This window comes from Dermacentor andersoni, chromosome 9 (assembly GCF_023375885.2).
Source record: "Dermacentor andersoni chromosome 9, qqDerAnde1_hic_scaffold, whole genome shotgun sequence".
Lineage (NCBI taxonomy): Eukaryota > Metazoa > Arthropoda > Arachnida > Ixodida > Ixodidae > Dermacentor > Dermacentor andersoni.
Window position 1 is genome coordinate 1005752 of NC_092822.1, and position 25370 is coordinate 1031121.

General features: G+C 46.6%; 1 protein-coding gene across 5 annotated transcripts in view; it reads right to left on the minus strand.

Annotated features, from left to right (window-relative positions):
- Grip163 (gamma-tubulin complex component 6) overlaps positions 1-25370 on the minus strand; it is a 478650-nt gene that overhangs the window by 282130 nt on the left and 171150 nt on the right. For all 5 annotated transcript variants that reach the window (XM_055068412.2, XM_072284402.1, XM_050174613.3 and 2 more), the window contains exon 9: positions 24295-24493. In XM_055068412.2, the coding sequence (XP_054924387.1) occupies positions 24295-24493 (199 nt within the window). The remainder of the gene's footprint in view (positions 1-24294; positions 24494-25370) is intronic.

Sequence of the window (25370 nt, forward strand, 5' to 3'; positions counted from 1 at the left end):
GTGGCAGTAACAAAAAACAGATGTAACCAGCTAATAACCAAAAAGACAACACAAGTAAGAGTAAAGGTGACAATGATGAAAGAGAGTGTGGTGGGTGACAATCTGTGTAAATATGAGAGATGTTAGACGTCGAGATATGCTGTATTTATATGATTATAAGGTGGTCACTACAACAAGGCAAGAGTGCCGGTTGGGGCACTAGAGAAAAAGAACTTAGGTACGCACACTAATATAAGGCAATGCAGAGTAGCCTATGGATTATTTAGACTTGGCAAAGATTGCCCGAAATACTGAATAATTGGAAGCTCACGGTGTAAATCATCTTGAGGCAAATAACTTATTTTTTTTTTATTATTATAACCAGCATGGTTTCTGAAAATAGTTGACTTGTGATACTCAACCACTAGAATTCGGGTCTGAATTACACCATAGCATGAATAATAATAAATACGGTTCAGGACAACATTCATTTGGGCTAAATGGTGCATACCTGAATTATTTTATTTATTTTTATTTATTGATACTGCAATCCCGGTATCTGGATTATAGCAGGGTGGGAAAAAGAATTAAGTAGTTTCACAAAAATGGCAAAATGTAAACAAAAGAAATAAGGGTGCAGGTTGAAGCTCTGCAGCCAGCATCAGGAATACAACATTTGAACAAGATATCAAACAGTAAAAAATAAAATGCACAATAGAACAGTAAAGTGATGAAATGCAGTAACACAGACTAGGTAATATGTTGAGCAAATAACGTCAGTGATGGTTGCAACACTTCATTGTTAGTGAGGTTATTCCAATCGGTAATAGTTCGTGGAAGAAATGAGTATTTAAAACAGTTATTACGGATGCGAAAAGGAGTTAAAGTTAGCTGATGTCATTGTCGGGTCGCATACCCAGATGAAAAATGAACTAAATGGGTGAGTTCAGTTGTGTAGTATCCTTTCATTAATTGGTACATGAATCTGTCTTGCAGAACGATTTCGCTCATTTATTGTCGGCAGACCAGCTTTGATTAAAAGATGTGTTATCAATGTACGTCGGTAATTATTATATATGTATCGAGCAACCCTCCTTTGAACCTTCTCTACTTTGTTTAGGTTAGTCTTAGTGAATGGGTCCCAAATGATAGCAGCATAATCTAAGGTAGGCAAAACAATACATTTGTAAGCAAGGAGGCAGACAGATGGAGTGGATAACCGCAATGCCCTTCTTAAGAAAAACAATTTACGAAAAGCGTTACACGTTATGAAATCAATATGTTTGTTCCAGCTGAGATTGTTAGTGACCCAGAGCCCTAGATATTTATATTCTGTTACTTCTGCAAGTGGCACATCATTAATACTGTAATCAAACGGTAAGGCTTTCCTTTTGTGAGCAATCCTCATCAATACAGTTTTTTCAAAATTAATGGACACTTGCCATGATTCACACCATGCAGAAACTTTTTGCAACGCACATTTAGCAGTATATGATCTGAGAAACTTCTTACTTCTGTATAAATGACACAATCATCAGTGTAAAGCCTAATTTTCACAGGAATGTTAGACACAATATCATTAATACATATTAAAAACAATAGAGGCCCAAGAACAGAGCCCTGAGGGACGCCAGAGTGAACTGTAAGCTTGCCAGAACAATGATTCATCATCATCATCATCATCATTTATTGACCCTTAAAGGTCTCTGTTGGGGTATTATATAAGGGGGGAGCATACATAAGAAAAAGAAAGGTACAAACAGTCATGACCGAAGTAAGAAACAATAACATTCCTAAGGGGTAAAGAAGGTGTAATCAAATGAATGTCAAACACAACAAGTAATAACCAATGCACTAAAAAATGTGTGATGTAGTAAAAATAAGTCAAATCCATTAAGCATCAATACTCAGAAAGTTCGTTAGTATGTTTCGAAACTTGGTAGGGTTACGTTCGATTACTACGCGGTCCGGTAAACTATTCCATTCTGCAATAGCTACCAGCAAGAAAGAGCTGCTGAAGGATTTAGTAGAGCAGTGAAGGCGTTGAATACTGAGGTTGCTTGAGAGACGGCGTGAAGTATGGTTGGGTGGCAAAAGAAGTGTGTCACATAAAAACAACTAATTGTTCTCTGTTTAAAAGGTAGGCTGAAATCCATTTTACTAATTGTTTGTTATGAAGGATTGTGTCTAACTTATAAATTAACTTTTCGTGAGTGACCCTGTCAAACGCTTTCGAGAAATCCATAAATACAGCGTCAATCTGTGTTCCATTGTTAATTGAAGAGGAAAAATCATGTATAGTTTCTACTAGCTGTGTACAAGTTGGAGTAACCCCTCCTGAATCCATGCTGATATTTAGTAAAGAAATTGTTAGCTTCAAGGAAGTCTGATATGTGATTGTGAATTACGCGCTGAAGTAGTTTACAAGCAGTCTATGTCAGCGAAATTGGGCGGTAGTTCTTGATCAATCGCTTGTCTCCACTTTTGTGAAACGGTTTCACTCTGGCAGTCCCCCAGTCTCTCGAGATTTGACTTCCACACAAGGACCTTGTAAAAAAAAATATATTTCGGTGTCCATTGTGCATATCTTTTCAAAAAGGCATTAGGTATGTTGTCCAGTCCAGGTGATTTCTTTACTTCGAGGTTAAGTAGCATACTTAAGATACCATGCTCACATATGACAAGATCCTCCAAAGGCGGCAGTGAGGCTTCAAATTTTGGAAAGATGTTATTGTCGTTAGTAAATACGGACTTAAAATGTTCATTGAAGACATTAGATAGTTCTTGTGCATCACTGACCAGAACACCTTTGATTTCAAACTGATCATGGGTCTTTGAGGTTGGGGAAACCGAACGCCACAATTTCTCAGGAGACTTTGATATAAATTTGGGCAAAGATTTTTCAAAATAATGCTGTTTGTCAATGACCATTTGCTTTTTGAGCTGAGAACTAAGGAAAGTTATATTTTGTTCCAATTCCAGAGAAAGAATGTTTTCTTTTCTCTTCTGTTTCATGCGCTTCAGTTTTCTTATTAGCTGCAGTGTCGCCCGAGAAATCCATTTTTTTTTTTCTTTTTGACAATAACCGGCCCGTGACATTCAATACATTCATGTACCATGGCCTTAAACTGGTCCCAAAGTTCTTGAACACTTCAATTAGGAAGGAACAGCGCCAACTAAGACAATCACGAGAGGGAGAACAACACAGGACAAGCGCCAACTTCATCTATCTTTTATTCATCAAAAAATCAGCAAATATAAGGAAAATCACAGACATGCACACAATAACTATAATGCATCATCTGCCAAACCATTCTAGATAGGACATTTTGCTTTTAAAGAGGGTATCACTAGCACAGTTATTTCCTCTCTTCTTTATATGGAATGCTTCCAAAACCTCACGTGCCTTTGCTTCCCTGCTTCTGTCAAGAATCTTTATCTCTCGGAACCGTGGTTCATACTTCTTGCAGTATAGGCATTGTTTCCGTGGCGAATGTTCTGCCGCTCGGCCACACGCAGTGCATCCTGCGCAGTGATCCTGCGTAGTGATCCTGCATAGCCCCGGTGCTTACTAACATTTTCTTATCCTGTATTGACAGCGCCTTGGAGCCAATTTTAACTGGAAAGGGTGTACTAAAAGTGTTCAGGTATGTTGATGATTTTTTTAATAGTTTTTAACAAACTGAATGTTTTGACTTACAAAGAAGGTGTAAGCACTGTCCTTGACAGTTTTAAAGAGAAGGGGCGGGGGTTGGTATTCACGCATGAACTACCCTTGCAGGGGCAATTACAGTGTTTAGACATTAACATTACCGAGGGTGAAAAGCATGTATGTTGGCAGTACGCACTTCAAACACAAAAGGAGCTTCTCCCTTATGCGTCAGTGCATTAAAAAACTGTAAAACGTTCTACTGCTAAACTTTGTCTTGAGTCTGCTCTCGTGAAATCGTGTCACCATGCAATGCGTGCGAGCTTTGACAGGCAAGTTGATAGGTTGGTTTCGGTGGGGTTCCCAAGCACGGTTATCACAGCAGTGGCTGAAGCAATCTTACAGAAAATCAAAGGTGCCATGGTAAAGAAACCGCACACACAAGAAAAACAAGCTGCGAAGCTGGAAGTGGTTCCGTATGTACATAGGATAGCCCACAATATCAAAAAGGTGGCAAACAGACACGGCGTCCCAGTCATGTTTTCGGCTCCTCAGAAACAAGCACAGCTCTGTGCCCACGTCGCGAGCGAGGGTATGAGGAGCAGCTGCACCAAAAAACATGGAAAGCAGTTTGTAAAGTGCTGCACAAGTGTGGTATATGAAATACCTTTGACCTGCGGGAAAACCTATGTGGGCCAAACGTGTAGATGTGTGAATGACCGTGCAGCTGAACATTGTGGGAGATACGGGGTTCTCTCCTCCGTACTCTTGGGACAAAGGAACGACAACACACAGTAGTGCAAACAGTCACAAGGGCATTTATTGCACCTTTCATGGATCAATGCCTGCTAGCCGAGTTCATATCCCCAAAACATGCCGATAGGCGCGCGACAAATCTAGAAGTCCGACTCACCGCGTCCTCGCGAGCGAATATGTTCGCTCCATGCTGGATCCCAACGCCTGGTCGTTCGCGTGTATAGTCACGCGAATCGTGGCGCGTTCCAAGGCGGCCACGCGAGGCGGTCTCGCAGATGCATCGGTCGCCGCGCGCTCGCGGGAGACGTCCTCCGCCGCGCGCCGACCCGCCGGGAAAGCGCAAGCGCCTGTCCCTCGGCGCCCGAGTAACCCCGCCGCGACGGTGGCGCCATCTCTCGCACCGCGCTTGTACCACGCCGCGGGCGCCAGGCCACGCGAGCCGTCCGGGAAAACAGCATATCAGGGGATGCGCTATGCGGGAAAAACATCAGGGGACGCGCGACAGTCGCGCATCCCCACAACATGTGCGGTCGCTGAAAGATGAAGGTGCGCATCTTTCGCAACACTGCACAACTTGCACTGCGTGTGACCGAGCGGCAGAACATTCGCCACGGAAACAATGCCTGTTGGTGGTGAGGAGTTATGGAGTCACCATCTGTCAGAAGCGCCTCCCTTGTGTAGTATGAGGGATCACGCGGCGCGCTCCTCATAGGTTTCACTTATGGCGCTCAATAAAAACATCCCGTGGCAGCCCTCCTGGACATCTATGTAAGTACTATCAAAACTAGGGAAGCTTTTGACTGTCGATATAATAATCTTGGGCAAACTGAAAGCACAGAATCGTTTACAGACGCTATCTCTTTACCGAATACGTACAGTAAACGCCACTGCGCGCGGTCACTGCGATGAAGTCTCCCGAACCGGCTTGTTGCATGAAAGGTAGGTAAACGCTGAGAGTAAGCCATGTTAAATATGTTCTTATAGTGGGTTCTCTGTATAACCAAATGGAGCATAACAGAATGAAGCCTCACTGCAGCGATCGCACGGGTCCGCAGCGACCGACTGCGCGTTTGCATGCATGTCCGCACACAATGTTTTGCTTCTGCTGTGAGCAGGTTTCCGCACTGTGCCATGAGCTGTAGGCCGCAGCATATGAGCATTTGACAGTACACTAGCAACCATTGTTGCGTGGACGCCATCAGAACTGTTCAAAAATAATTTCGTTATAGAGACTTCGATGCCTACGGCGACTGTGATGTGCCGTCGCGACAATTCAATCTATTTTGTCTTCTAAGTTCTTGGACATGTCACTATTATTTCTCAAGTTGCGTCGCACTGTATGTTTATCGGTCTTCTCAGAGTGCGATTTCCCTCTGCTCGTTCGTAATCCAGTGCATCAATTCATAACAGAAACATGACCATATCCCATGCCCTTTTTTTTAATGTGCGTCTTATCGCTCCCTCTCCGTTCCAGTGAACTTGCCAGTATCTAGCATCAAGTTCATAGACCAAACCGTCATGGCATTAACCGGGCAGCGGGTGCGATCGAGCGCCTCAGTACACATTTTCTGCTACTCACCGAACATCGCAGTCCCTGCGCCGTAGTAGAAATCTTCCCCACCTCTGTGCTTGCTGCATACCCGAGTTGCAGCCGATGGCTGTCTGCCAGTTCTAAGTTTCGCAAGGCAAGCTTCACACAGCTCCTTGTCCTGCGGCTACGTGTGAATAACGCTGACACCGGGCTCTGTTGCGTACGTCCGGCACTGCGGCACTGAGCAGTAGCCTACCATTCTGCACGCCTCCAAGGCAGCCACTACCAATTATAGTACTTTCAAATGTTGTCAAGCAGACACCCAAGGCGGTAAAGTCTAACCACTTAATCAGAACTGCAGTGCAGCTGGGATTTTAAACTTTCGTTTTCAGCTCGCTTCGGCGCCTCCCAAGCAGCCGACACAGGCACTGTGTCCACATGATCCCTCATGCCACGTCACGCCAACGGTGGCGCCAGCTCTTCCAGTGGTGGAGCTCGAGGCCAGTACTGCAAGAAGTGTGAACCACGGTTTCGAGAGAAAAAGATTCTTGGCAGAGGCTGGGAAACAAAGGCACATGAGGTTTTGGAAACATTCCATATAAAAAAGAGAGGAAAAAAACTGTGTTAGTGATACTTCCGTGACCCTCTTCAAAAGCGAAATATCCTATCTAGAACGGTTTGGCAGATGATGCATTATGGTTATTGTGCGCATGTCTGTGATTTTCCTTATATTTGCTGATTTTTCAGTGAATAAAAGATAGATGAAGTTGGCGCTTGTCCTGTGTCATTCTCCCTCTCGTGATCGTCTTAGTTGGCGCTGTTCCTTCCTAATTCAAATAATAAATATACTGACTGCATGTTTCCATACAATGCGAAAGCCTTCGACTGAGTAGCTACTGCCACCCAATAGCTGAACCAACCACTTTTAGACTTGGCTCTTTAACATCAACTTGGTTTTGTAATTGCTTGTCTCGTAGACAGCAGTTTACTGCTGTCTATAGCTTCAATTCCTCTTTGTCATACATAACGTCGAATGTACCCCAAGGTAATATACTTGGTCCTCTCCTTTGTGGAGAGATATGCCATGGTGCCATTGTGCAGGCATTCACCTATTCTGTTGTCCCTAAGCCTCTCCCCCTTTCCACTTGCGACGGTTATCAGCAGTGGTGCTCCACTCGTGATGGTTTTTCGATAAAGGTGCTCGCATCCCGGGGATAACTGCTGTTGGCTGCTCACGACGGAAGCATGGCTCTTCTCTCCGGAATGAACACTGGATATGTACACACTTTCCTCTCGTCCATCGGCCCCTTTGTGTCTCGTACTTGAGCTCGTGTACGGTGGCTTTGTACATATGGTGAGCGCGTACCTTCTGTTGATCCTTTCGGACGCTAAGCCGAAGAGCGGTGCCTAGTGCTTGCACAGGGTTGAACTGCGCCGAGCTGCACTTATGAGAGGCCCAAGCCGAAGGAGACTGCTTGAGTTCTTGCGAGTTGGCCATTGGTTATCTTGAGAGCAAGCAGCACAGTCGCGGGGACTCTTCCCATCAGCATGCTGTGGGAGCCTTTTCTCTCACAGCAATGTGCTATAGATGCTCCAGTTTGTATTTTCGTCCTTGGCGTGGGCACCCTTTGATTCTCACGAACCCCTGGGACCAGGCAAAAACGTCAGCGGCCAAGTTGTTAACTTTGTTACTGTGTTCTCATAGCCTGTCATTTATGCATCTGCCTGTTTGACCGATGTAGGATCGTCCACACCCAAGAGGAATACGGTATACCACACCGGCGATGCAATCAATGAATTTGTTTTTATCTTCTTTTTCACATGCGCTATGTGGGATTCTTTCTGGCCTTGTGTTTTTACGGAGGCTGACCAACTTACAGAGCTGACCAATCCTCTTGGGTGTAGACGATCCTACATCGGTCAAACAGGCAGATGCATAAATGACAGGCTGCGAGAACACAGTAACAAAGTTAACAACTTGGCCGCTGACGGCTTTCTTGCCATCCATTGCCAGGGATGCAAATGCAAACCAAGATTTAAAGAAACAGTCATCATGAGTAGAAGCAGGTGTGAAATGACGCGCTTGATAATAGAAGCCAGACACATATCAACATTCGGCGACGCATGCGTCAGTAAACCTTCCATTTCATTATCCTCAAAAGAGCTGAATTATCTCTGTTCGCGTTGAACATGTACATGTCGGTGAATATGTGAGTCAAGAAACTGCCTACGTGTGGTTCCCAGTTAATATTTTTTGTTTATTTTTCCAAAAATTTTACACGTGCTGTATGACGGTTCGAGGGTGTATATATAGCAACGAGAACGAGAAATAAATCTGTTGTTGAAAGTTAGCGCTGTGTGTGTCAGATGTGCCTTCTGTTGTCCATGTCAAGCTTGCGCTATAACAAAATAAGATAATCCTAAGACCACCATAACCTTTTCTAATTTATTATATTATAATGATTTGCCCAGTAACATATCTTATTGTATACGACTCTTCTCAGATGACTGCGTAATTTACAGAACCATAAACAGTCCGGATGATAATCTAGTTTTGGAAGACTTTCACCTGGTACAAAAAAGGTGCAACCGTTAAAATTAAATTCTGGAGTTTTATGAGGCAAAACCACAATATTGTCACGTGGTGGTGACGTTGAATAACACAGTAGCAATACTGTGCACGACAAAACTAACTTTTATTGGGCGAACCTGTGCCCACAAAACAGGCTACACTTATAGCACAACGATAGCGGCGAACACGGTCGGCAATCGTCGAAAATCTGATCAGCGGGTCGAGCGCGTCGGCTTTTATACAGCAGTCGTCAAATGTTCCAGACTAATCACTTGGACCCACGTGTCTTCCACAAAGTTCTACACCATTCGCGTCACGCGATGAAATCAGATAACATAAGGTTCGGCGACAACAGACAGTGGATAGAAGCATCAATACCTTTCAAGAAACTCCGGATACATGCAGGCGCGTTCCGCGCTGTGCGATAACATTTGTTAGGCGGCGAAACGTGTCCGCCGATAAAGACAAGTACACGTGTCAATACACCCCTCTTAAAGAGCATCAACCCGATGCTGCAAACAAACGAAAGTAATAAAGAAGCACTCGTAGCAAAGAAAACAACATAAGGAAAGTTCGTCAGCGTCCGAAAAAGGGTTTAAGACGCACCACGTGGACTACTTCAGATCGTGCGCGGCGCCGCTGTGAATGCGAAATGCCGTCTGGCACAACCTCATAGTCCAGTGCGCCATACGTCGAATGACCTTGTAGGGTCCGAAATAGCATCGAAGTAGTTTCTCACTGAGTCCTCGTCGGCGTATCAGTGTCCGAACCCAAACACGGTCACCGAGCTGGTACTCGACTAAGCGTCGTCGGAAGTTGTAGTGTCGGCTGTCTGTACGCTGCTGGTTCTTGATCCGTAGGCAGGTGAGCTGTCGGGCTTCTTCGGCACGCTGGAGATAGCTAGCGACGTCAACGTTCTCTTCGTCAGTGACGTGCGGCAGCATAGCGTCGAGTGTCGTCGTTGGGTTCCTGCCCTAAACCAGCTTAAACGGCGTGATCTGTGTTGTTTCATGCACCGCCGTGTTGTAAGCAAAGGTTACGTACGGCAGAACCGCGTCCCACGTCTTGTGCTCGTCGTCGACGTACATTGCTAGCATGTCGGCGAGGGTCTTGTTCAGACGTTCCGTGAGACCATTCGTCTGCGGGTGGTAGGCAGTTGTCCTCCTGTGGCTTGTCTGGCTGTATTGCACAATGGCTTGGGTGAGCTCTGCTGTAAAAGTCGTTCCTCTGTCGGTGATGAGGACTTCTGGAGCACCATGTCGCAGCAGCATGTTCTCGACGAAAAATTTCGCCACTTCGGCTGCTGCCTTTCGGTAGAGCTTTAGTTTCAGCAAAGTGGGTGAGATAGTCCATCACTACGACGATCCACTTATTTCCGGAAGCTGATGTCGGAAACGGTCCCAACAAGTCCATCCCGATCTGCTGGAAAGGTCGGTAAGGAGGCTTGATCGGCTGTAGTAATCCCGCTGGCCTTGTCGGTGGTGTCTTGCGTCGCTGACAGTCGCAGCATGTCTTGACATAACGGGCGACATCGGCGGTTAGGTGCGGCCAGTAATACCTTCCTTGTATCCTCGATAGCGTCCGGGAGAAACCGAGGTGCCTAGCGGTCGGATCGTCATGTAGGGCGTGCAGTACTTCTGGACGCAGTGCCGACGGAACAACAAGAAGGTAGTTGGCGCGGACTGGTGAGAAGTTCTTCACGAGTAGGTTGTTTTGAAGCGTGAACGAAGATAATCCGTGCTTAAATGCCCTAGGGACAACGTCGGTGTGCCCTTCCAAATACTCAACGAGGCCTTTTAGCTCCGGACCTGCTCGTTGCTGTTTAGTGAAGTCTTCCGCGCTTATTATCCCAAGGAAGGCGTCGTCGTCCTCGTCGTCTTGCGGCGGGGGATCGATGGGGGCGCGCGATAAGCAGTCGGCGTCGGAGTGTTTTCTTCCGGACTTGTATATTACCGTGACGTCATATTCTTGTAGTCTGAGGCTCCACCGCGCCAGCCGTCCTGAAGGGTCCTTTAAGTTAGCTAGCCAACACAATGCATGATGGTCGCTGACGACTTTGAATGGCCTGCCATAAAGATAAGGGCGAAATTTAGCTGTAGCCCAAATGATGGCGAGGCCTTCCTTTTCAGCCGTAGAATGGTTGCCTTCTGCTTTTGACAGCGACCGGCTAGCGTAAGCTATCACCTGTTCGACTCCGTTTCTCCTCTGGACTACAACGGCACCGAGGCCTAGGCTACTGGCGTCAGTATGGATTTCTGTATCAGCGTACTCGTCAAAGTGCGCAAGTACCGGCGGCGACTGCATGCGTCGTTTTGGTTCTTGAAATGCGTCGGCCTGCGGCGTTTCCCACTTGAACTCGACATCAGATTTGGTTAGATGCGTTAGCGGCTCAGCGATGCGTGAAAAGTCCTTGACAAAGCGCCTGTAGTAGGCACACATGCCAAGGAATCTACGCACTGCCTTCTTGTCTGTGGGCTGCGGAAACTTTGCGATGGCAGCTGTTTTCTGCGGGTCGGGGCGTACTCCGGATTTACTGATGATGTGGCCTAGGAACAGAAGCTCATCGTAAGCGAAGCGGCACTTTTCCGGCTTCAGAGTGAGCCCTGATGATTTGATGGCCTCTAATACTGTCTCAAGCCGCCTAAGGTGGTCGTCGAAATTTTCGGCGAAGACAACGACGTCATCCAAGTAAACAAGACACGTCTGCCACTTCAATCCTGCTAACACCGTGTCCATGACGCACTGAAACGTTGCAGGCGCCGAGCACAGTTCGAATGGCATGAGCTTGAACTCGTAGGGGCCGTCTGGCGTGATGAAGGCGGTCTTTTCGCGATCTCTCCTGTCGACTTCTATTTGCCAGTAGCCAGACTTGAGGTCCATCGACGAGAAGTATTTAGCGTTGCAGAGCCGATCCAATGCGTTGTCTAATCGCGGAAGGGGGTATACGTCCTTCTTCGTTATCTTGTTCAGTCGACGATAATCGACGCAGAAACGTAGGGTTCAGTCCTTTTTCTTCACCAGGACAACAGGAGATGCCCAAGGGCTTTTCGACGGCTGGATGATGTCGTCGCGCAGCATTTCGTCGACTTGTTGCCTAATAGCTTCACATTCTCGCGTCGAAACTCAGTAAGGGCTCTGGCAGAGTGGTCGAGCGCACTCTTCGGTTATGATGCGATGCTTTGCAACTGGTGTTTGTCGAATCCTCGATGACGTCCAAAAGCAGTCTTTGTATCGTCGGAGCAGACTTCTGAGCTGCTGTTGCTTAATCACGTGGAGACTGCGATTAATGTCGTAGTCTGGTTCGGGAAACATGAGGGTCGTCGGGGTAGATGTGGCAGAATCTGAGAGGACAAAGGCATTGCTTGATTCCAGAATTTCCTCAATGTAGGCAATTGTCGTGCCCTTGCTGATGTGCTTGAACTCTTGGCTGAAGTTGGTTAGCATCACTTCCGCTTTCCCTCCGTGGAGTCGAGCGATCCCTCTTGCGACGCAAATTTCACGCTCGAGTAGTATATGCTGGTCGCCCTCGATGACGCCCTCTACGTCAGCGGGTGTTTCGGTGCCGATGGAAATAACAATGCTGGAGCGCAGTGGGATGCTCACTTGATCTTCGAGCACACTCAAGGTGTGGTGACCACGAAAGCTCTCCGATGGTATCGCTTGATCTTGCGAAAGCGTTATCGATTTCGACTTCAGGTCGATGATTGCGCCGTGTTGGTTCAGGAAGTCCATGCCAAGAATGACGTCTCGTGAACACTGTTGGAGGATAACGAAGGTGGCAGGGTAAGTCCGGTCATGAACGGTAATTCTTGCCGTGCAGATTCCAGTTGGCGTAATGAGGTGTCATCCAGCGGTCCGAATTTGGGGGCTCTCCCATGCAGTCTTAACCTTCTTCAACTGGGCGGCGATGTGTCCACTCATTACGGAGTAATCGGCCCCTGCGTCGACTAAGGCAGTGACTGCATGGCCGTCGAGAAGCACGTTTAGGTCCATGGTTCTTTGTCTGGCGTTGCAGTTGGGTCTTGGCGTCGGATCACGGCTGCGTCGTGTTGAACTGAAGATGGAACGTCACGTCGTCAAGTCGTCTTTCGTCAGTGTGGTCTTGGCTTCCTGACTTCGTCGGCATGGCGGCGTGTCGTCATTAGGTCGTCGAGATGGTTTCTTCGTCATCGTCTTCTTCGGCGGAGGATCTTCGTCAGTTCGACGAACAGTAACAGCACCTCCATCGGTTGCTGATTTTAGTTTTCCGGATATGGGCTCGCAGAGCGACCCCGGGCTGGGCCGGTGTATGGTCGGGGCTGCGGTGACAAGTAGCGGCCTGGTGACGGCGAAGGGGCGGTCGTCGAGGGCTCCATTGAGTAGCAGCGAGGTAGTCGGCGATGTCACGTGGGCGCTCTCCAAGCTGTGGACGCGGCACGTTGACGGCGAACCCTCTAAGTCCCAAGTCGCGGTATGGGCATCGGCGATACACATGGCTGGCTTCTCCGCAGTGATAGCAGAGCGGGCGGTGGTTGGGGGCTCGCCAAATGTCCGTCTTCCTCGCGTAGGTGCGCTGGGCGACGGGTGGGCGTGCTGGCGGCGGCGGACGGCGGAATTGTGGCGTTACAGGGCCCTGGCGCGGTCGCGGAGGGGGGCCTTGACGGCGTGCGACGGCGGCGTAGGTCATCGCTCCTGGCTGGGGCTGCGGTAACTGAGGTTGCACCTCAGGAACACTAAGCGATCGCGGAATCTCATCTTTCACGATGTCGATGATCGAGGCCACTTGAGGCTGCGACGAAGGCAGGACCTTGCGCAGTTCGTCGCGCACAATGGCCCTGATGGTCTCTTGAAGGTCGGTTGAACCCAGTCCTTGGATGGCGTACTGCGGCATGAGCCCTTCGCGGTTATATTGCCGGGTGCGCATCTCCAGAGTTTTCTCGATGGTCGATGCCTCTGCAGAAAACTCAGCTACGCTCTTCAACGGGTTACGAATAAGTCCGGTGAAAAGTTCTTGCTTGACGCCCCGCATCAGGATGCGGACCTTTTTCTCCTCCGACATTTCCGGGTCGGCGTGCCGGAAAGGACAGGCCATCTCCTCCGTGAAGATCGCGATCGTCTCGTTTGGCAGCTGCACTCTGGTTTCTAGTAGTGCTTGGGCTCGCTCTTTTCGCACGACGCTGGTAAACGTTTGCAAGAAGCCGCTTCAGAACAGGTTCCACGTCGTTAAGGTGGCTTCTCGATTCTCGAACCAGGTCCTGGCAACGTCTTCCAATGTGAAATAGACATGCCGCAGCTTGTCGTCGCTGTCCCAACTGTTTAACGTAGCGACCCTCTCATACGTCTCCAGCCAGCTTTCCGGGTCCTCAAATGTGGAACCGCGGAACGTCGGTGGCTCCCTGGGCTGCTGCAGAACTATTGGGGCTGCTCCGGCTGCCATTGGGGCTGTCTTCTTGGTCATCTCTGGACGAACTTCTCTGACGATCTTCTTGGTCGTCTCTGGTAGAATTCCGTGTTCCGGGGGCAGCTGCTGTAGCCGGCGGCTTGCTCGATGTTCCGGGACGGCGCAGGTGTTATCTTTGCGGTCCGGGCTTGGATTACGGCTTGTCGGGGGCGTCCGGTACACGAATGTAAAGCACCTCCACCAGATGTCACATGGGGGTGACGTAGAATAACACAGTAGCAATACTGTGAACAACAAAACGAACTTTTATTGGGCGAACCTGTGCCCACAAAACAGGCTACACTTATAGCACAACGATAGCGGCGAACACGGTCGGCGATCGTTGAAAATCTGATCAGCGGGTCGAGCGCGTCGGCTTTTATACAGCAGTCGTCGAATTTTCCAGACTAGTCGCTTGGACCCGCATGTCTTCCACAAAGTTCTACACCATTCGGGTCCCGCGATGAAATCAGATAACATAAGGTTCGGCGGCAACAGACAGCTGATAGAAGCATCGATAACTTTCCAGAAACTCTGGATACATGCAGGCGCGTTCCGCGCTGTGCGATAACATTTGTTAGGCGGCGAAACGTGTCCCCCGATAAAGACAAGTACATGTGTCAATATCATCATTGCCATTTGTTGGGCGTGTTAATAAACTGGCTTGGAAAGCATATTTAGCACAATATCATTATGAGGCATGCCATAGTAGAGGACTCCCAATTAACTTAGACCACCTGTAGCTCTTTAACACACACCCAATGCATGGTATGTGGTCATTCTTGCATTTTGCCTCCACCAAAATGTGGCCACCCAAGGCAGGGACTTGATCCCAAACCCTTGGGCTTAGCAATGCAACGCCGAAGCCACCACACCACCACGGCAGGTGATGTAACCATTGGCAAACGCCACTGAACACATCAAAGTGCTGTGTTATTTCTTTCAGTGGTAAAAGGTCCGTCTTTAGCTTCACTTATACACTAGAATCTCACTAATACTTTTTGGAAAGAGCCACGAGAAAAACACATACTGAGAAAATGTACAATCAGGAGCAACTAAAAAAGTGGACAGACTCAACTGTTGTTGGCATCTACATAATGCGAAGAATTTCGTGAACTGCTCCTGCAGCAGGGAACGGCAGCATGTTTTGATTATTCCTTACTAAATGTGTGCAGTAAACTACCAACGGCACTACTCCCCACACACTGTAAAAGAGATAGGTGAAGAAGCTTATCGCAATAGGTTTGGCGGCAATAGCTGCAAAAGTAGCATGCCGACCCAGGAGGAGATTTGCTGGTACTAAAATTAAAAACTGAGTGCACACCAGTGTTTGCCCGTGAGATAGGCAGGTGAGTATTGCGGGGAAGCTGATGCACAGGCTGCTACTGTTCTCAACTGTATGCGCATCACGCCTTTTCTTGTTTACATGGGATCTGACGTATATGATCAGAGTCTCCGGCAAGGAACCGTGGCGTGTTTGGGTTATTTCCTACTAAAAGCATGCAGTACACTTCCAACAGTACCATGTGCTGTGAAACAGATAGGCGAAGATGCTTATCATAACAGGGTTGGCGGCGATAGCTGTGAATGTGGTGTGTGAAGACCCTGGAGAAGATTTGCTGTTACCAGAATAGGAAACCGAGTGCATGCTGGCGTTATCCTGTGAGACAGGCAGAGGAGTATTGCAGTGAAGCTGCCGCGATGCAGGCATTTTCTTGTTTACATAGGATCTAGTGGCCAGAAAACATACGTTACAATTGCAGTTTGGTGATGTACTAAATGTTGGTGCTGATAAATGGTGTGTTCCCAGAACGTATAAGCCGGTAAAAAAATAAGCGCAACTCTATTGGGTCATATTTTGTGTTCACGATTGCAAACATTGGGGAAATTGTAATTAACGAGGTTGTACTGTACTAATTGTTCCACAAAAAATCCTGTGGTGTATATGTATTGTAGTGACAAATATGGGCACCAGCAGCAGACAAAGACGACTGTGGTTGTTGTTGGTGCTCGCGCTCGCTCCGCTCGGCCATTGCCTGTCTTTGTGCATTAATATAAAACGCCAAGTGCATCTAAATGCGTACTATCAGGATAAGTATCTTAGCATCCAACTTTGTTCCAATTTTTTCACCCCAGCTAATAAAGCTCTAGGATTTACATGTCGGCATCTGCATTGATCTTTATCTGCCATTCAGTAGCTGGCCTACCAAACCTTTGTCCACCCGCAACTTGAATATGCTTCATCGATCTGGTCTCCCCATCAAAAGTATTTAGTAGATAAGTCGGAATTCATCCAAAATTGTGCTGCCAGTTTTATAACAAGCAATTACAATTGTCAATACAGCGTTAGTCAAAATGCTTATTAACTTTGATTCCCATCATTCCATTGTTGCACTATGTCTTTTTCATAAGTACCTTTACAACTCACGGTCTAGCCACCTCTCAAAATTCCTTCGTGCACATCTGGTCAACTTCATGATCCTCTCAGTTTCAAACACGCTCTTGGCCACACACAGCCTTTCAACAATTCAGCATTGCCATGCATCATAGCACTATGGAATAATCTTCCTAGTTGTATTTTGTCCATAAGTGATCCTAATAAATTTCAGTAACAATTGCAACTTCATAAGTCATTTTGATTCCGTATAATGATGCTCATCACCGTGTTGCTTGTTTCCGTGCTTGCGTAGTTCTTTTTTCTTCCAATGTATACTTGCGTGAGTGATTTCTTTATTAGTAAGGTTGGGGGGGAGTCTCATTGTTGCTGTTAGTTTGTATCCCCCCTCCCCCCAATGCTCTTTTGGGGCCTCTAGAGTAATATGAATAAATAATTAACCAGAATAACTGGTGCGGGTAAAACGATATTTTTTGCCTTATAGTGTAACTTAATGCGCGCCATGTCTCCACAAGCGCAATACAAGCACAATATATAATGTCACGAGAATGTTGTGGGAATGTTGTGGGAACAGGTTCATATTTTCCCGTGCTCCTACGCGTGCCACGGAAGCGAGGCGAGCAGATGCCCTTTTCCCTCCTTCCTGCACGGGGAGCCAGACAGCTTTTCTCACGGTAACACAACCCTCTTGCAAAATGGCTGCAAACGTAACGATCAGGCAGCCATGGAACCCCATGTGCCAAATGGACCAAGCAAAGAACAATATGGGGCAGTCGAACACCGGTAGTAGAAGACTGCAAGCCACAACGAAGGAAGGACCACAGGTAACAATCTCATTCCCATCCTTTGTCATGCCCTGCCATTGCTCACCCACGATCAACCCGACAAACTTCACGGTCATAACTAGCCTGCTACCAAGTGAATCGTCTGGAACAATAAATGTTGCTGTACTTGTATTCTACGGTGTGTTATCGTGTTTTCTGCTTGTCCTGGCACTGCCACATCCCAGCCGTAGAAGGCAAGCAAAGGGAAGTTGACCGTCAAGCCTAAGCCTTATGCATAAAGGCGGCTTGAAAGAACCCTAGACTACAACTGGCATTCAACGTGAATTCCCGCTTACACACACAATCGAGCAGCCAACTCTCATAACACAATGACAAGCTCACAGTACGAACTTAGCAATCTCATGGGGTTAGCCAATATTTCCATTCCGACTAGGGAATACTCAGGCTTTGTCGCATCGGTCAGGTCACCCACGAACGTGGGCTGTGAAAACACGTATTTCTTTTGTACGTGTTGTAGGGCTCCTGCTTCCAATATTTCATACGTTCTTATAAACTGACTCTATGGAGTATGTGATGGTGCCATGAAGCTGTCCACATTATCGGGCACTTCCCAAAGATAGGCATCCAGAAAATCAATTGTTGACTCTACACTGGCAACTCCTCCAGCCGACGACACAGTGACAAAGAGGATTCATTATGATCCCTCTCTGTTACCTGAGCCATTAGCGCGATTGTCGTTTCCTTTCAATAAAATTTACAGCTAATTTTCCCTGATAGAAGCACAAATTCCCCGAGTTTTCCCCAAGTACTTCCAGATTATTCAACATCCCTGAGAATTCCCAGTTTTCCCGGCTGGTAGACAACCTGGTCTTTGAATATGCCGGAATGCTTCGGCAGGCGCTATGCACTCCCTGTACATGCAGGAGTGTTCGGCCTCACGCACTTAGCCAACACACCGGCTTACTTCAGCAGGTCACCGAGCCTATTCTCCTCAGTAGAGGAAATGTTGCTCCTTCTGCACACGTCGTCAACCCACCAGATTATGGCAATGTTTCTCAGAGGACCTTTTCAAATGGCAAAGTACGAAGCCACAAGCACGAGGGATATGCACTACCACTCATCATTATCATGAATGATTGCAGCAACAAAGTTCCCTTTTTAATAATTTTTGTACAAAGCTCTATATACGAAGCTGACATTGGCCACCCTGCTTTTGTGTAAAATGTTTTAACTTGATTTGAGTTAGTTTAGAAGGAAAGCCTGGCAGAAGAAATTTCAATACAATCAACCTAATGTATATCTCGCCAATTTCTCTGTAGTCATACTGTGCTGCTTGGCTCGATGGTTGACAGTTGCAAGAAATATCTTACATTAAAACATTTCAAGGGAGTGTTAGCACGTAAGCTTTTAAGATCAATTCTCATGGTTCAAAGGGAAAACATGGGAAAGAAGAAAAAGAAAAAAGAAGGTGCAAGAAGAAATAAAATAAGAAAAGAAAATGAAATTAATGGGGAAAATGAGTAAGAAAGCACGAAGGGTGCAGAGAAAGAAATCCAGAAGAGAAAGAAGATGTCAGAAAATAAAGTGCCCAAAGAAAGAACTGAATAGACAAACGAAGATGAAGTGAAAAAAACGCATGTGTGGCTACGTGGTCAACGAAAAAGAAGGACACGTAGCAAGAAGAATGAGCCCAGCTACGCTCTGGGATGTCAGAGAAGAGAACGAAAAGAGAACGAAAGAGCAGAGAAGAGAAAAGCATCATTCATGGAGATGGCAGCAGTCCTGTGAAGTCAGTGTCGCAGCTGTCGCAGCTACGACTCGTGAGCTGAGCAGGCACGACACCAAGGTAGACCACAGCTGTGCTCTGGCGGTGCAGTCACCATGAGCTCCTGTGGCTACGTTCCACAGGCTCAGCGGTGCAGGCCTGGTGATTCAGTCGCATCGGTCGCACGTCAGACCAGCCCAATCGAGCTAATGATAGAGGCAGTGACACCAGGATCCTCGACGCATCGGCGAGCTGTGCAACTTATACGTCAAAACCAGAGACAACTGGGCGACGTGGCAACATTGACAAATTCCTTGTAAATATCTTCCACTCATTTATTATGACTTTGGGTGCTAAGACTTTATTGCATATTTTACGGTAACTTGTAGTGTATATAATTTATAGATTATTAGGGATTTCTGTTGTGTTTATAGTGTTTTATGCTAATGTTATTACAGTTAAACCTCAATAGAGTCGAACCCACTTATAAGATACCGGTTTTAACAATATATCGGTTATCACAATGAAAAGCTACTGTACAGTCAACTTTTGTACGTTTTCTATGGAGAAATAACCCGCTTACTACGTCACTATGCCACATCATCGTTTATAACGATGAAGTCTGGGTGCTGGGTGTCCATGCCAAAAGGTAATGAAATGTGAAATCCTTGTAAAGACAAAAGAAAAAGTAAAATGCGAGCCGCTGCACGATTACCCTACACCCCAGCTGCCACCGCACGCTTCTCTCCATGAGATATGCATACCAGCCTCGCGCACGTCTGGTGTCGCCCTTCCACCCGTCCGAACACGAATGGGCTTCACCCATAGCTTTGCACCACGCCACCCTCCAAAACACGAATAGACAGCGCCAACTGTGCTGACAACGCTGCCGGCACTGCTCCCAGATTGTTCGCTGGGGCCTCATTCTGCACCATTCTGCTAACGAATTAAGTCGCTCGTTCTCGTCTTTGTTCGTTGCATTGAAGTCCTTCTTGGCCCCAAGTGGTTTCTCAGCCTCGTTTCACTTGCTGACGAAACGGAAGATGAAGGACGTTGCCAGTCAAAAGAAAGCACACTGCTACAGATTTGGAAACTAAGTGCTTCTAACCAATGAAGCGATCGTCGCGAACGTGCTTGCATCGGATAGTGACAGTGACGGCCACGACGGCAGCGCTGACGTGGTAGGGCAGGCTACCTCAACATTGTCCCCACGGGAGGTCCTGTAGATAATTCACTCCCTCGTGGGCTTGTTTTCACGAGGGACCTTGCACTTCACTACATGGAGAACCTGGATGCCTTGGAGAAGGATGTCAGCCAAGCTTCGCACAAAGCAAGAAAGGCTGATGGACAAGCGGTTTTCTCGTGCAAGCCAGTGGCGAGATGATTGTGGTGATCTCGTACAAGCATTTCTCAAGCTGAGGTGCTGCCAAGGCAACCTTCCCGCATTTTTTAAAAAGTGCCTTTTGGGGCCACCAAAGTGATGCCTCGGTGGAGCATGTACGTCACTTGCCGCCAGTGACCCCTCCTTCCAGTTGTTATAGCAGTGCCATTCTTGAACGCCGACGGCAGCGGCTTGTTAACAACATGCGATCAGGGCGTGCAGGAAGAAGAGTTAAACAGTTAAACGAGTCAACACAATCTAGAAGCCGGATGGAAGAAGGTGGAGGGGAGGAGAACTGGCCTCCCTGCCATTCTATAATTTTCTCAGAACTGCTACGCCATCTGCCATATTGATTTTTTTTTCATGCAACCTGATCATAACAATTATCGGTTATAACAATGGAACTTTTATGGCACTTGAATATTGTTTTAAGTGAGCTCAACTGTATAACGAACTTCAATATAACAAAATTCTCGATATAACAAAATACAGCAGAACCTCACTGATACAATCCCGCTAGGTAAAATTTCCCGGTGCTAATGCTCGTGATCGAGAACACTGGATCAAGAACATACAGCTGCACTTCATTTTTTTATTGGTTAATGTGTTCCCTGAAAACACTATCTTTCAGCGCCAACATTCAAGACACCGCCAAACTGTGATCATATGAATCTCATGTAAACAAGAAAAGGCACGAGGCACACTGGGTTGAACATGGTTGCATGACGCAGTGGACAGTCCAAAAGTTGAACAGCGTTGTGTCGTGAGGTTTTTGACAGCTGAAGGTGTTTCCCAAAAAGAAATTAGTCGCCACAAGCTGCCGTGTACGGTGAACATTTCATTTCATTGGCCACTGTGAAGCATTGGAAGAAATGGTTTGCCTTGACTAATCTGATCCAGTATCACAATGAGGTGACAACTTCTTGTCTGCAAATGTGACTGAGAACAAATCTTGGTGCCACTACCACGAGCCTGAAACACGACAAGAAAGCTTACAGTGGAAACATTCGAATTCACTACCCCCAAAGAAAGCAAAGGCCGTCATTTCTACCAGAAACGTGCTGTTGATTCTTTTTTTCTTTTTTTTTTTCGATTGTCAGGGCCCATTACTGATCAAATTCACTAAACCTGGAGAGACTATCAATCATTTCCGATATTGTGAAGCGCTAAATCAGCTGCATGTCGCAATCAAGAACAAATGATATGGAAAATTGACGAATGGGGTCCTCTTGCTACCCGACAGTGCCTGTCCCCATGTCGCTGATGTACTTAACACAAAACTGGCAAAGTTCAAGTGGGAAACGCTGCAACATCTGCCATACAGCAAAGACCTGTCACCTTGTGACTTCCACATTTTCGGGAAATTGAAAAAACAGTTCAAGAGAACCAGATTCGTATTGGACGATGATGTGAAAGAGTCAGTTACAGACTTTTTGAAGCACCAACCCAACGGGTTTAACCCTTTGAAGGTTTTTGCCGTACATGTACGGCGGCGGTTTTTTGTCCCGGAAGGTCTTTGCCGTACGGGTACGGTTCCGACCCTCCGTTTGAAATTTCGCTCCATAATGACAATACGTGCTCACCGGGAGGTGCTGCCACCTCTTAGCACTTACAAGATGCATTTACATTGGTGCTACCTACTTGGGAGATAAACAGAGCTGATTGCTAGCTTCAGTGCGTCGCCCAGACTGCGGCAACGCCCCTTTGGCGGTTTCGGTTTCGCCGCGTGATTGCAACGGAGGCACGCGAAACGTCTTTTTCTTTGTCGGCACTCTCTTGCAGGGCGGTGGAAGTTGACTTCTATCTTGATTGGCGCTGCTCTTAGCTTGCTTATCAGCGCCGTTCGCGAGGTATTCTCGCTCTCAGTGGCAACACGCTTTCGCAGTTTCAGTTCCGCCGCATGGTCGCAACGGAGGCAAGCGAAACGTGGTTTTTCTTTTTGTCGGCACGCTCTCGCAGGGGCAGTGGAAGTTGATTTCTATCTTGATTGGCACTGCTCTTAGCTTGTTTATCACCACCGCTCATGAGGTATTGTCGCTCTTCGCGGCAATGCGCTTACGCGAGAGGGTGCCTCAGACCTCTGCCCAAGGTAGCCGCACGCAGAGATGTCATGTGTGCGCCAACACAACTCCTCGCTCGAAGAGAACAGACAGGCATTTTGGGTGTGCAGACTGCGATAAGGTGCTGTGCGTAGACCCGTGTTTCAAGGAGTACCACGCTCGGAAATACTATTGAACATTTTGCAGTTCTGAGTAATGCCGACACCAAAATACTGTTCCTAATTATTTTTTACTATTTATTCCCAACTTTATACATTTTGTACATTCAAGATCAGCAATAAAGTAATTTGACCACCGGGGAACGTTTTTTTTCAAAATAATTCGACCCTCAAAGGGTTAAGACACGGGAATCATGCGACTCTTTAGTCAGTGAGACAAATGTCTAAATGCTCATGGAGACTACTTTTAAATAAAGTACCCCATTTGTCATGTATTTGCATTGGCTCACTTTCGTTTGACTCGCTCTTGTATTTTGGCGTCACCCTCCAGCTCGATTACATTTCTGATTTTCCGTCGCTGTCATAAAGTGCTACACCAATAATGGAACGGCAATGCGCTTCTCAGGTCATTCGGACAAACCCAGCTTGACGTGTATGGGCATCTCGTGCTGCATCAATTGTCGCAACAATTCATGCAATGCTTCCTAATAGTTATATGTCAACTACAGGGAAGTCTGTCAAAGATTTTAGTAACTTCATATCGTACGTTTTTTATGGTTAGAACATTTCTGGTTAGGAGCATGTTTATATAAGATTTCAATATAACGAAATTTCACTGCTGCCTCCACATATGTAGATGGTCAAACGGTTGAATTACATGAAGCTGCTTGTAAACGCACCTCTCAAATCGAACGCCATGCCACTAAACTAAAGCAGTGTCATGTTTCGTACAAATTCTAAGTCGAATAGATTCTATTGCGCTCCAGGCACTGTATGCTATAGTTGCAAGTGAAAGCGTGCAAGGGTGAACTGAGATGGATGGTGGGTTGAAGAGCGCCGTTTTCCTGCATAAGCTCTAAGGAAGGTAGGAGGGGATCGAGCGCCTGGTAATAGCACGCACACAAGGGCAGGGAGTAGAAGGGAGTAGGGGCAGGCTTATAGCGCGGCTGTGGCTGAGAATACCTGTCAACATGCTTGAGCACATACACAGCCCGCGCGCCCTGTTTTCAAGGTAATTTAATGCATGTGCAAAGAATGGGTGAGCTGAGATGGCGTGGCATCATGTACTGCCTTCCCACGCACTCACTGCTGGAGGTGGCGTAATCTCGAGTTTCAGTGATGTGTTGAAGCAAGTGGCAGACGAAGGCTTCATTCCCAGCTACCAATGCTTTTCATGATAGCGTAGCCTCACTGCAAGTGACACTATCAGCCTATGGAGCAGAGTGAACGTGAAAGCGTAGCTGGCTTCACTTCGTACCGCTGATGGAAGATATCATCAACACAACATGACAGCATATTTTTCATCGCAGACTCTCAAATTCAACAAAATAACTTTTTTTCTCATTAAAGCTTTCTTTTCCAGATTGTTCAATAATTCAGAAAATTTTGCGGTCCCTTCCGGGTAAAAAGAACCTATTGGCAACTGTATTTATTGCATAAAAGATCGAATTTCAACATAATGATATTTCGATATAATGAAGCAAATTGCAGACTGTGCTGACTTTTTTATATTGAGGTTTAAGTGTGTGTGCATTTTGTGCCTACTTCCGAGATAAAGGCTTACTATAATCCAAGAAGATCAGTGTTGTGCTTACCACCTACACACTATGACAATAATGAGAAAAAGCATTACAAAACTAATCACTCCCCCGATTACATTGCCAATAAGTGACAAGCAACGGTGGTGGAAACTTTTGGTTCCCTAGGAGAGCTATGGGCACAAAGGTATTATGAATGCACATCAAGCTATCGTTTTTGGGGTCGCACCTACAAGAAAATAGCAATCCCAAAATTCTATCACTAAACCGTAGCTGTCTGCGCCGAGGTGTGCTTTCAAAACTTACAGGATCATAGGGAAAAACATCTGATGGAATTCCCACGAGCAGCAGCAGTGCCTTTCGGACAAGGCTCTTGGGTTGCACTGGAGCTGCTGGCATGGCTCCAATCAAGGAAGCCAGGCTCGTCATCCGTATCTGGCACACAGCTTCTCCTGCACCCTCACCAGCCTCGGTCACAAATGGCTGCTCCCTTGTGCTTGTCACACTGTGGGTGAATGCATATCGTCACGTTGCCGTTACAGTGAAGAACCAAACAGTGGCACAACTGAGTCACAAAAACTAACTCTTTATTGGGCAAACTGGTGCCGAGCAAAACAAGTAACTCTCAAAACACTGCGATAGCGGCGAGCACACTCATCACTTGTTGTAATCTGATCTCCAAATTAAGCGCATCAGATACTTATACCTGACTCATGATAGATTCCAATGTAATCGCTAGTGCTCACATGCATTCCAGAATGTACAACACTATTTGCGTCACGAGTGCTATCTGATTAGACAAGGTTCAGGGACAATATAGACAAAAAATAAAATCGGCAACATTTGAGGAAGCTCTGATACAAGAAGGTGCGTCTTGTGCAGAGTGATAACTTTGTAACATTTGTTAGCCGGTGAAAAACAGTCACCAGAATAAGATAAATGCTCGTCAAAGTCTCCCTTTTAAAAAGCACTGTTCCGATGCTGCAAGAATAAAACGAAAGCAAATAAAAAAAATCCTTGCAGATTTCCTTTCAGCTCCCCTGACACAGGTAAAGCCACGCAGACGTACACCCAGTGAAATTACAACATCAATTCAAACCATATATTGTCGCATAACGGGGCAAGAAAGTGTGCCACTGAGTGAAGTTTGAATACAGTAATTCCTTGTTACAATCGCTGAACGATACTTCACACTCAACGGTGATTGCCAAAAAGTCTGAGTAATCGAAAGTCCTAAATTCCGGATTTGCCCAAAAATAAGTGACTTAGGAACGTGAAGCTTTCAGTTTTTTGTTGTGGTATGCCTGCCTAAATTTATGCTACCCCTGCAGTATGCATGACACACTGGCAGATACTTCATGTGTGGCATCATCACTTGCATA